This window comes from Salvelinus alpinus, chromosome 10 (assembly GCF_045679555.1).
Source record: "Salvelinus alpinus chromosome 10, SLU_Salpinus.1, whole genome shotgun sequence".
Taxonomy (NCBI): domain Eukaryota; kingdom Metazoa; phylum Chordata; class Actinopteri; order Salmoniformes; family Salmonidae; genus Salvelinus; species Salvelinus alpinus.
The window spans coordinates 38,729,773-38,743,273 of NC_092095.1; the positions used below are offsets into that span (position 1 = coordinate 38,729,773).

The 13,501-nt window shown below is 44.0% G+C and overlaps 1 protein-coding gene across 1 annotated transcript in view; it reads right to left on the bottom strand.

The window, feature by feature from the left end:
* Positions 1-13,501, bottom strand: part of LOC139532046 (cadherin-6-like) — a 111,241-nt gene that overhangs the window by 35,455 nt on the left and 62,285 nt on the right. Inside the window, exon 2 of the mRNA XM_071329158.1 lies at positions 11,919-12,363. Coding sequence (XP_071185259.1) covers positions 11,919-12,164 — 246 coding nt within the window. The 5' untranslated portion in view covers positions 12,165-12,363. The remainder of the gene's footprint in view (positions 1-11,918; positions 12,364-13,501) is intronic.

The following is a 13,501-nucleotide window of genomic DNA, read 5'->3' on the forward strand; positions in this document are numbered from 1 at the left end:
GGAATCTAAAACAAAAATCCAGAAAATCACATTGTATAATTTGTAAGTAATTAATTTGCATTTTATTGCATGACATAAGTATTTGATACATCAGAAAAGCAGATCTTAATATTTGGTACAGAAACCTCTGTTTGCAAATACACAGATCAAACGTTTCCTGTAGTTCTTGACCAGGTTTGCACACACTGCAGCAGGGATTTTGGCCCACTCCTCCATACAGACCTTCTCCAGATCCTTCAGGTTTCGGTGCTGGCGCTGGGCAATACGGACTTTCAGCTCCCTCCAAAGATTTTCTATTGGGTTCAGGTCTGGAGACTGGCTAGGCCACTCCAGGACCTTGAGATGTTTCTTACGGAGCCACTCCTTAGTTGCCCTGGCTGTGTGTTTCGGGTTGTTGTCATGCTGGAAGACCCAGCCACGACCCATCTTCAATGTTCTTACTGAGGGAAGGAGGTTGTTGGCCAAGATCTCGCGATACATGGCCCCATCCATCCTCCCCTCAATACGGTGCAGTCGTCCTGTCCCCTTTGCAGAAAAGCATCTCCAAAGAATGATGTTTCCACCTCCATGCTTCACGGTTGGGATGGTGTTCTTGGGTTGTACTCATCCTTCTTCTTCCTCCAAACACGGCGAGTGGAGTTTAGACCAAAAAGCTCTATTTTTGTCTCATCAGACCACATGACCTTCTCCCATTCCTCCTCTGGATCATCCAGATGGTCATTGGCAAACTTCAGACGGGCCTGGACATGCGCTGGCTTGAGCAGGGGGTCCTTGCGTGCACTGCAGGATTTTAATCCATGACGGCGTAGTGTGTTACTAATGGTTTTCTTTGAGACTGTGGTCCCAGCTCTCTTCAGGTCATTGAGCAGGTCCTGCCATGTAGTTCTGGGCTGATCCCTCACCTTCCTTATGATCATTGATGCCCCACGAGGTGAGATCTTGCATGGAGCCCCAGACCGAGGGTGATTGACCGTCATCTTGAACTTCTTCCATTTTCTAATAATTGCGCCAACAGTTGTTGCCTTCTCACCAAGCTGCTTGCCTATTGTCCTGTAGCCCATCCCAGCCTTGTGCAGGTCTACAATTTTATCCCTGATGTCCTTACACAGCTCTCTGGTCTTGGCCATTGTGGAGAGGTTGGCGTCTGTTTGATTGAGTGTGTGGACAGGTGTCTTTTATACAGGTAACGAGTTCAAACAGGTGCAGTTAATACAGGTAATGAGTGGAGAACAGGAGGGCTTCTTAAAGAAAAACTAACAGGTCTGTGAGAGCCGGAATTCTTACTGGTTGGTAGGTGATCAAATACTTATGTCATGCAATAAAATGCAAATTAATTACTTACAAATTATACAATGTGATTTTCTGGATTTTTGTTTTAGATTCCGTCTCTCACAGTTGAAGTGTACCTATGATAAAAATTACCGACCTCTACATGCTTTGTAAGTAGGAAAACTTGCAAAATCGGCAGTGTATCAAATACTTGTTCTCCCCACTGTATATGACGTAGTACGCAATTTTAGTGTACCATTTTTGGCTCATGAGCGCTACAGAACTATACAAACTAATGGAGAATCTCTTTAAGTACAAAAGTGTCAGTGATCAACCTTAACATGTGTTTACAATACAACAGAAAATTTTTGCTCTCCAAGATGGCGTAGCAGTAGGACGTGTGTGTTTGTCTTTGTCTTGTCCCGTGTAAATAGGCAATCTTTTTCATATATATCTTAATCTCACTTTCTATCTACAAACTAAATATACTTTCCTGCAACCCGCCTCACCCTATGTGGTACAGATCTGCTATTTCTATTCCTTATAACTGGAACTTCCATCAGGCTCTAGCCAGCTAACTAGCTACTAGTCTTTGTTAGCCACGGCTAGCAGTCTTCACTTTTTTCTCGGTCACCAGCCAGCCTTAGCTCAGACAACACCTGCCAGTCTGAACAGCGCGATATCAAGCCAGAGCATATCGGACTGCTTCTCTCTACCACATCACTGGATTCCTGCCGCTCTGGATCATTACACCGGATCATCGCAGCTAGCTAGCTGCAAACGAGTGGCTACTGTTAGCTAACACCTCTGTCCTGAAGCAAGCACCAGCTAGCTTTGAGCTAGGCCCATATACCAGCTAATTCTAGGGCTACAATACCTACTTTGCCAATTTGCCTGGACCCTTTATTGTCGACAGGGAGCGCCGCCGATCCTTCACGACTGGACTGCCGACGTGATCGCCCAATGTGGTCTTAACAGGCTATTATGTTACGATGTCGCCGAAGAACCATCTACTTAGACCCGGCCCGCTATCTTTTCTGAACGCTGTGTCCTCTGCTCGCCTAGTGTAGTAGTGACTACCGAATGGCACCCTGACTCACCTATTGCTGCTCTTTTGACCCTATGATCACTCGACTACACAGCTGATGCCCCGTGATTCAATAACACGGTACCTCATTTTGTTTACCTGTCCGCCCCAGCCTCGAACTAAGGTCCTGTATATACCTAATTGACCCTTTCTGCCCATTCATCGCCATTTACCCGTTGTTGTCTTAACTCTCCTGATCAACACCTGTGATTGCTTTATGCCTCTCTCTAATGTCAATATGCCGTGTCTACTGCTGTCTGGCTAGTTCTTATTCTTTTATTTCACTGTAGAGCCCTCAGTACCGCTCAAAATGGCTTAGATAGCTCTTTTGTCCCACCCCACACACATGCGGAGACCTCACCAGGCTTAACTGGTGCTTCCAGAGAATGAAACCTCTCATCGTCACTCAACGCCTAGGTTTACCTCCACTAAACTCACAACCTACTATACCATTGTCAGTAAATTATGCCCTGAATCTATTTTACCACGGCCAGAAATCTGCTCCTCTTATTCTTTGTCCCCAATGCACTAGACGACCAGTTCTTATAGCCTTTAGCCGTACCCTTATCCTACTCCTCCTCTATTCCTCTGGTGATCAGTAAAGCCCTGCCTTATCTCAGCTCACTGGTCATCATAGCAGGACCCACCCGTAGCATGTGCTCCAGCAGATATATTTCACTGGTCATCCCCAAAGCCAACTCCTCCTTTGGCCCCCTTTCCTTCCAGTTCTCTGCTGCCAATGACTGGAATGAATTGCAAAAATCATTGAAGTTGGAGACTTATATCTCCCCCACTAACTTTAAGCATCAGCTGTCAGAGCAGCTTACCGATCATTGCACCTGTACACAGCCCATCTGTAAACAGCCCACCCAACTACCTCATCCCCATATTTTTATTTTGGTCGTTTACACTCCAGTATCTCTACTTGCACATTCATCTTCTGCCCATCTATCACTCCAGTGTTTAATTGCTAAATTGTAATTATTTTGCCACTATGGCCCATTTATTGCCTTACCTCTCTAATCGTACTACATTTGCACACACTGTATATAGATTGTTCTATTGTGTTATTGACTGTACGTTTGTTTATACCATGTGTAACTCTGTGTTGTTTGTGTCACACTGCTTTGCTTTATCTTGGCCAGGTCGCAGTTGTAAATGAGAACCTGTTCTCAACTGGCCTACCTGGTTAAATAAAGGTGTTTTTTTATAATAAATGTAAAAAAACAGAATGACATTTACTCTTATTGGTGTCTAAAAATAACTATCTGAAAGCAACGCCAACTGGCTGGGTCAAAAATAACCCAACGTGTGTTCTCTCCTCTATTTACCCAGTTCTGGGGTGTTTTTAACCCAGCATTTTTTTTTTTTTACTGTTGATATTTAAACCAGGTAGATTGCTACACTCACCCGACAAGTCAACGCATCTCATGTTTGGATACTGGTCACTTAATCTCCGTACATGGCAGACTGGGAGACCTTACGAGCTCTGTAAACAGCAGATAAACAGGTGCAACCAAACAACGGACTGGGTCGGGATGGGGGTGTTGAACTTGATGACGTCACAACGACTTGCGGGCAGTGGGTTCAGAACAAAAATGACAAAAACTGTAAAAAAAAAAATATATATACAGTACCAGTCAAAAGATTGGACACACCTACTCATTCAATGGTTTTTCATGATTTTTTGTACTATTTTCTACATTGTAGAATATTAGTGAAGTCATCAAAACTATGTCATTGTCTTGTTGAAAAACAGAAGATAGTCCCACTAAGCGCAAACCAGATGGGATGGCGTATCACTGCAGAATGCTGTGTTAGCATTTGAATTCTAAATATATCACCGACAGTGTCACCAGCAAAGCACCCACTCCCACACAATCACACCTCCTCCTCCATGCTACATGTTGGGAACCACACATGTGGAGATCATCCTTTCACCTACTCTGTGTCTCACAAAGACGGTCAAATTTGCAACATCCTCCAGCATGACCGGTTTGGCGATGGTGTGGGGTGGCATTTCTTTGTGGGGCCGCACAGCCCTCCATGTGCTCGTCAGAGGTAGCCTGACTGCCATTAGGTACCGTACGGTACCATATGGTCTCACAAGGGGTCTGAGGATCTCATCTCGGTACCTAATGGCAGTCAGGCTACCTCTGACGAGCACATGGAGGGCTGTGCGGCCCCACAAAGAAATGCCACCCCACACCATCGCCAAACCGGTCATGCTGGAGGATGTTGCAGGCAGCAGAACGTTCTCCACGGCGTCTCCAGACTCTGTCACGTCTGTCACATGTGCTCAGTGTGAACCTGCTTTCATCTGTGAAGAGCACAGGGTGCCAGTGGCGACTGCCATTAGGTACCGAGATGAGATCCTCAGACCCCTTGTGAGACCATATGCTGACACATGCACATTTGTGGCCTGCTGGAGGTCATTTTGCAGGGCTCTGGCAGTGTACCTCCTTGCACAAAGGCGGAGGTAGCGGTCCTGCTGCTGGGTTGTTGCCCTCCTACGGCCTCCTCCACGTCTCCTGATGTACTGGCCTGTCTCCTGGTAGCGCCTCCATGCTCTGGACACTACGCTGACAGACACAGCAAACCTTCTTGCCACAGCTCGCATTGATGTGCCATCCTGGATGAGCTGCACTACCTGAGCCACTTGTGTGGGTTGTAGACTCCGTCTCATGCTACCACTAGAGTGAAAGCACCGCCAGCATTCAAAAGTGACCAAAACATCAGCCAGGAAGCATAGGAACTGAGAAGTGGTCTGTGGTCACCACCTGCAGAACCACTCCTTTATTGGGGGTGTCTTGCTAATTGCCTATAATTTCCACCTTTTGTCTATTCCATTTGCACAACAGCATGTGAAATATATTGTCAATCAGTGTTGCTTCCTAAGTGGACAGTTTGATTTCACAGAAGTGTGATTGACTTGGAGTTACATTGTGTTGTTTAAGTGTTCCCTTTATTTTTTTGAGCAGTGTATATATATTTATATTCCGGACTCTTATATTGTTCGTTCTGATACGTCTTAATTTCTTTATTGTAACTTTTTGGAGTATGTGCATATTGTTGTGTATTATTAAACACACAAGAATGTAGCTGCTCCTGCAATAACATCAGCAAATCTGTGAATGCGACCAATAAACTTTGATTTGATTTGTGCTCCGCCAGAGACCAAGGCTTTGCCATGGCGCAGGTACAAAAAGTGTTTCTGTCTGTGCCATATTACAAACTCCAACGCCCAGCGGGGGATGGGGGAGCATGAAAAGATGCTGAGAGCAGAGCTAGGCCCCACTTTCCCTACCACCACCACCCTGGGAGTCTCCGAGACTGGGCTGCTCCCCACAGATCCCCACATAGCCTATGTGTGACTCAAATGGCACCCTAGTACCTTTGAGTTGCGCTACTTTTGACCAGGGTGCATAGGGCGCTGATGAAAAGTAGTGCTGTGCATTATGTAGGGAATAATGTGCCATTTGGAACACATTTCAGGAAGGCGCTGACTGACACACAGCTAGACTGACTTGGGAACGCCGAGTAGGAACCAGCCTAGCCTGATGCATTATGTCTCTGTTCACTTGCTTTTTTCCTTCAATGTTTCCCGATTTCCAGCCCATTACTGTGGGGTAAACAGGGCCAGGCAGTGAAGGGAGTGTAGCAAAGGGGAGCGCGGGAGAAAATAGATAGAATATAACTGCTCGCTTGGGAGGAGCGGAGAGACCATACCCACAAGGCCTAACAAACCATTGGGGCCTATCAGGGTCTGTAAATACTTTATGAGATATGATGGTACAGTACAAATACTCCTCAACCACAGGCCATTAACCATTTTCACTATGAATGTGCCCTTTGGTAAAGCAGGAAAATAATCAAATAAGCAAACAAACTCTTCCCCAGTGACAGCCCAGGCTCTCTTTAGGCCGATATGTTGCTCGACTGCTAATGAGACTCCGTGTACGGTGATTCTCTTCTCTTCCTCCAGGAAAAACAACCAACCAGCACATACACACACCAAGATAACAGCCAACGGTCGCATCCCAAATGGCGCCCTATTCCCTATTTAGTGCAGTACTTTTCACAAAGACCATTATGGCTCTGGTAAAAAGTAGTGCACTCAGGGGTCTAAAGTGTGACCAATTTGGTCACATGTGCAACAAAATATTTTACTGTGTGACCTGGAGTTTGATTTTGGGAGCACCAGTGTGACTAAAAGAGAATCCAATAAAAGATTCAATGCGGAACAATATTTCACCTCAACACCCTTCTCTACACTGCTCAAACAAAACAGACTGCCTCCCGCGGCTACTTGCTTACAGTTTCCGGGCCACACACACTAAATCCTGCCTCGTCAATAAAGCAGGCAGCAAACAGTTCCTCCACGCTGTTTATTCTCTCAGAATGCTGTCAATTCATGCACTAAACATACTCTTCCAAGACAGGAACAATGCTGCTTTCCACGTTGCGTCTAAAAATGAATCCACATATTTCTCTATTATACTATTAGTTTGTGTATCTTGCTCTCTGCAAAATGTGAGTTAGTTAGTCAAAGTAGGCTGACATGTGCCTAAAATAATGCTAATGCTAATCGCTAACTAGCGATGTCTAAATGTCATTTAGCTAAATTCACTAGCTACAGAAAAGCAAACGATAACTCTAATACAGGTTGCTACCAGAGGTGTTGTAGATCATCACGTTGTTTGTGCAACAGCATGTTCTGAATCAGATAGCCTATTCTAAAATATTTGTCTAAATGCAACATCTATTAAAATGTGATTAGGGTCCCCTGGGAAACACTGACCAACACGTTGGTTCCTACCCTATCATAACATCACTCAACTGGAGATGTAGTGGCCTTGATGTACTACGCATGCTGACATTCAATTGGCACAAGCCTCCTCACAGACTAATATGTCATCAGAGTGCAACGCATGCTCAATGAGGAACGAGAGAGAGCTCTGGTTTGTTGTTTTGAAAGTTTCTGAGAAAGTGTTTGTTTACCAGTCTACCTGTTTAAATTGGATCCCGCAACGCTGTTAGCCTCAGTTGCTGGGACCTCTACTATCTGTCCCGGCATACTGCCAACCGCTAAAGTCTGAAGAGCTGAGGCTTGGCGATGCTACCCAGACTTCCTTGACAGTTTGAACACAGCCGGTAATGCGGTTAGCCCTCGTGGCTGAGACTGCAGATAGTCCTGAGCTTGTGGCTGTTTGTTGCTGTTTCCTTTATTCCTGCAAGCTGTGGTGGCTGGAATTGTGTGGAGTACCAGCATTAGCCTACATTGCTACCATCATGCCGCCCAAAGTTATCACAGGTGCATGATCTTTAAAATTAACAAAAATATGTCTACAAGCAATTGTAAAAGCAAAAGGAAAAAAACTTCAACATTATTTGTAGAAATCTCTTAAGACTCAACAAAAGAATGGACGATCTGACCAGAGGTCCAAGACCGTAATAACAGTTTGCCGTTCTCCCAGGGATAGGTGGATGTCCTGAAAGAGACTTGCAGTGAGATGACAACAAACGAAGCTTGTTGACGTCAGTACTGTCTGTGAATCATTATTACAGATGACTGGGAAAACAGACTATCGAGAAGGACAATGCTGTGGATAGCATAACAGAGTCTCCACATGCGACCTGTAAGGAGTCTGAGGAGAAAGTGAGAATTATTGTCACCGAAAAGCTACAGATGGATCATAGGAAGGTTGAGGTGGAGCGCTGTATATATATGCAGTTTGGACACACTTACTCTTTCAAGGATTTTTCTTTCTTTTTTACTAATTTCTACAATGTAGAATAATAGTGATGACATGAGAACAATGAAATAGCACATATGGAATCATGTAGCAACCAAAAAAGTGTTAAACAAATCAAAATATATTTTACATTAGAGATCCTTCAGTGTAGCCACCCTTTGCCTTGATGACAGCTTTGCACACTCTTGCCATTTTCCCACTAGTCGTTTCCACCAAACATACTTGTGCTGATGATGTAGTGCACACAAAATGTACTTTTTCACTTAAGTTTTCATGTACAGTCGTGGCCAAAAGTTTTGAGAATGACACAAATATTAATTTCCACAAAGTGTGCTGCCTCAATGTCTTTAGATATTTTTGTAAAATTACTATGGAATACTGAAGTATAATTACAAGCATTGCATAAGTGTCATAGGATTTTATTGACAATTACATGAAGTTGATGCAAAGAGTCAATATTTGCCGTGTTGACCCTTCTTTTTCAAGACCTCTGCAATCCACCCTGGCATGCTGTCAATTAACTTGGGCCACATCCTGACTGATGACAGCCCATTCTTGCATAATCAATGCTCGGAGTTTGTCAGAATTTGTGGGTTTTTGTTTGTCCACCTGCCTCTTGAGGATTGACCACAAGTTCTCAATGGGATTAAGGTCTGGGGAGTTTCCTGGCAATGGACCCAAAATATCGATGTTTTGTTCCCCGAGCCACTTAGTTATCACTTTTGCACTTTGGCAAGGTGCTCCATCATGCTGGAAAAGGCATTGTTCGTCACCAAACCGTTCCTGGGTGGTTGGGAGAAGTTGCTCTCGGTGGATGTTTTGGTACCATTCTTTATTCATGGATGTGTTCTTATGGAAAATTGTGAGTGAGCCCTTCCCTTGGCTGAGATAAGAAGCACCAACTCCTCACCGTGCACTTTCACCACCCTGTGAAGTTCATCATAACGTATTTCATCTGTAGCCTAATAAACGGTATTGTTTCAAATCAAATCAAATCAAATTGTATTGGTCACATACACATGGTCAGCAGGTGCTATTGCGAGTGTGGGGAACAACAACTAGTTGACAGAGTTGTAGTGGCAGGACAACAGACCATATCATCGCGTGACTCCACGTTTACTTTGAAATTATGTTATTATATCAATATTTGCACATAAAGGCATTTCCACTGCCATTTCCTGTATAATACATTTGACAGACACAAAAAGATCCCACCATGTAGAACAAACAAATTGCAGCATTTATCAAATTGTACCAACACTTTTTGTTTCCATCACAGCTGTCGTGATAAATGTTGTATACGGAATGAGTTTATTCGCATAAAACTGTGGATGGAAATGTGGTTACTTTGACAAAGCCGTTAGTTCCTTATAAGTGGCACAAATTAATCATTGTACCTTATGGTGGGTATTGAGGGTACACAAAATGCATTTGTACCCTGGGAAACAGAAATGTGACTTCACCGTAGAGTGTGATGATTTTACACTATATATACATGTGGATTCGTCTATTTCAGCCACACCCGTTGCTGACATGTATATAAAATCGAGCACACAGCCATGCAATCTCCATAGACAAACATTGGCTGTAGAATGGCCTTACTGAAGAGCACAGTGACTTTCAACGTGGCACCGTCATAGGATACCACCTTTCTAACAAGTCAGTTCGTCAACTTTCAGCCCTGCTAGAGCTATTCCGGTCAACTGTAAGTGCAGTTATTGTGAAGTGGAAACGGCTCAGAGAAACAACGGCTCAGCCGCGAAGTGGTAGGCCACACAAGCTCACAGAATTGGACCGCTGAGTGCTGAAGCACGTAAAAATCGTCTGTCCTCGGTTGCAACACTCACTACCGAGTTCCAAACTGCCTCTGGAAGCAATGTCAGCAAAATAACTCTTTGTCGGGAGCTTCATGAAATGGGTTTCCATGGCCGAGAAGGTGCACATAAGCCTAAGATCACCATGCGCAATGCCTACTCGCCTAACATCAGTGCCCGACCTCACTATGCTGTTGGCTGAATGGAAGCAAGTCCCCGCAGCAATGTTCCAACATCTAGTGGAAATCCTTCCCAGAAGAGTGGAAGCTGTTATAGCAGCAAAGGGGCGAACAACTCCATATTAATGCCCATGATTTTGGAATGAGATGTTTGACGAGCAGGTGTCCACATACCTTTGGTCATGTAGTGTACATTTTATATTCAAAATATTGGGTAAAAAAATGTACCATTATACTAAATTGTCTGCACATATACCCTAAAAAGGTACCAAACAGCACCATGTGAGATCATTATGTGTACCTCTGAAGGTACATTATGTGTATTTAATATTTGTTGTACTCCAGGGTACATTTTGTACCCTAACTGTACCCTTATTTCTAAGAGTATAAAGGAGAATGTCCCGGCATCTTTGTCTCCTTGTGAAATAACACCCATCGCTCAGAGAGGCTTGATTAAGTGAAACACTCCTCAATGGCTTGATACCTTAATGGTGTCTATCTTCAGTAGAAAGGCTCTTCAGGCCGCGGCCCCACCGTAGCTCAAGGGTTGTTGCCGTGAGTCTGTGTGTCTCTAGTGTGTGCGTATTTAATGTGTGTGTGTGTGTGTGTTCTGATAATCCATATACCCTCACAGTCTATTAGCCCTTTACACGCTAAAGGACGAGCCCGAAACATCAATCAATGCTCAAAGGAGATAAAGTGGTTTGATTATGCTCCAGTTTTGATCTCAACCGTCTTGTATTTTCTTAACTTTTTTTTCTTCTTCTCTCTTATCTGTCTTTTTTTGTTCTCATATTTGTTCTTCTCCTCCCCCACCGCATCGTTCCTTCACAAGCTCTGTAATCGTTTTAGAAGCAAAGCTGAAAGTCAAGCCTCGCTTGGGGACGATGTTATGTTGTGGAATCTTATTCGGGTTGGATGGCTCTATCCTCTGGATGGACGGAGAGACCGACTGCACCACAGGAATGCAAAGCAACCAGACCCTATTCATCCAGTGTTTCATCCCAAATGGCACCCTATTCTTTATAAAGTGCACTACTTTTGACCAGTAATGTAATATATAGAGAATAGGCTGCCATTTGGGACACATCCCAGTCCTCAAAGGAACTCTTTACTCCTCGTCACTTGTCCTGACCTTGGCTGGGATGCTTGACATTCACAATCTCTCAATTACAGTACGTTGTACGACGTTGCAAACAAACAGAGCGATATCGACTTCCTCAACTCTCTCATCTAGCTATGTAAAGCATTTCATATTTGGATATTCTTTGCTGTAGGCCTACTCTCAGTTATGTTATCTAGGTCGACATTGTGTTTTGATTTTGTTGGACAAATAATGGCCGTAAGAAGCCTGTGTGTTTGGCAGTAGGGGACTAGTCCACTACCTCCTTAGGATGCTTTGATATGAGTGGAATGGACATCGGCCGAGCTACCACATAGCTGACAGTCAGCACTAAACACATCAGACAACACAACATCCGAGTCAGCCTAGGAGGCAGTGCTCAGGGGTGAAGTTTCCTCTAGGTACAGATCTAGGGAGAAGTACATGGAGGAGTCTTCTTTACCAGTCAAAGTATTGTATCTCAATCAAAGTACATTTTAGGCCATCTGAGAATGATAATATGTGGTGTGTATCCTATTTCAAAATAAGTGTTATGGCTGGAATGCTGGCTATGACTGAAATGTCTTATTCAATCAACCAACATCAGAATAATAATATAAGTCCCCACCTTTCATCCTATCGAACTCAGACAATGAGATGACAACAAATTAAGAATAAAAAACAAAGGAGGCAATTAACATCACGCCGTACCTTGCCAACATACTGGTGATCCAACCCTGTGTACTCCTCCAGTAGGAAGAACTGGTTCCACATCCATCCTCGTTTGGAGCGTCTCAGAGGCACTCCATTAGCGTCCTGTCCCGTCAGCGTCAACCCCACCCCTGTGCCCCCCCGCCTCCCCCCTGTAGTCCTCCTCAGGGCTCGCAGTCCGTCCCCATGGGAACACAGGTATGCCCAGAGGACCAGCAGGAGAAGTACAGTTCTTCCTCTCAACATGGCCAGACCAGTATCTACAAAGCTCCAAATACAGCTTGCCTCAGCTAGATGTTCTACTCCCTCTGGGTGTTAGTGTGAAGAGGTCAGTGGACTTTAGTCAGACGTTTAGTCATTGGGTCACTCCTCCAGGTCTGGGTGTAGGTCTGCAGTAGCAGCACGGGCTGTCAGTCTGCCATTGGATCCCAGGTCCAGCCAGTATCTGGAACATAGAACACACAGTCAGGATGTTAGTACTGGGAATACTTGGAACAGTTAACTACTATGATATTTGGTGCAACAACCCTGTCTGTAGGAACTAAGCCATAACTTTCTTCTCCTCCTGTCCTGTCTTCCTTCTTCTCAGCAACATATGCTTTCCTCCTTTCACCCCCCCCCCTCTCTCAGACCCTTTATTTCTCTCTCACTATCTCACTCTCACACTCTCTCTCTCTCTCTCTCTCTCTCTCTCTCTCTCTCTCTCTCTCTCTCTCTAAGGCATGGGAAACATATCTTTACCAAATCAAAAACTAAATAAACAATAAAAGTAAACATTACAAAATTAATAAAGACATTTCAAATGTCATATTATGTCTATATACAGTGTTGTAACTATGTGCAAATACTTAAATAAATACAAATGGGTTGTATTTACAATTGTGTATTGTAAATGTATTTACAATTTATTTCTTCACTGGTTGCCCTTTTTTGTGGCAACGGGTCACAAATCTTGCTGCTGTGATTGCACACTGTGGTATTTCACCCAATAGAAATGTGAATTCTTTGTGGGTCTGTGTAATCCGAGGGAAATTTGTGTCTCTAATATGGTCATACATTCGGCAGGAGGTTAGGAAGTGCAGCTCAGTTTCCACCTCGTTTTGTGGGAAGTGTGCATATAGCCTGTCTTCTTTTGAGAGCCAGGTCTGCCTACGGCGGCCTTTCTCAATAGCAAGGCCATGCTCACTGCGTTAATTTTGGGTCAGTCACAGTGTTCAGGTATTCTGCCACTGTTTACTCTCTGTTTAGGGCCAAATAGCATGTTTTTTTGTTAACTCTTTCCAATGTGTCAAGTAATTATCTTTTTGTTTTCTAATGATTTGGTTGGGTCTAATTGTGTTGCTGTCCTGGGGCTCTGTGGGGTCTGTTTGTGTTAATGTATTTGTATTGTGAAAACATTAAGTTTCAGAAAGTCCAGCAATGCAATTACAATGAACATTACACAGGGCTGTGAATAGTGTAGCTTGTCCCTGAGCTGGCGTACTAATGGTTTTTGCCTCTCTGCCTGCTGGAGGTACTGCATGTTGGTTCTAACCTTAAAAAAAACAACAAAGAAAGTTAGCAGGTCTGTTAATAAATGCCTT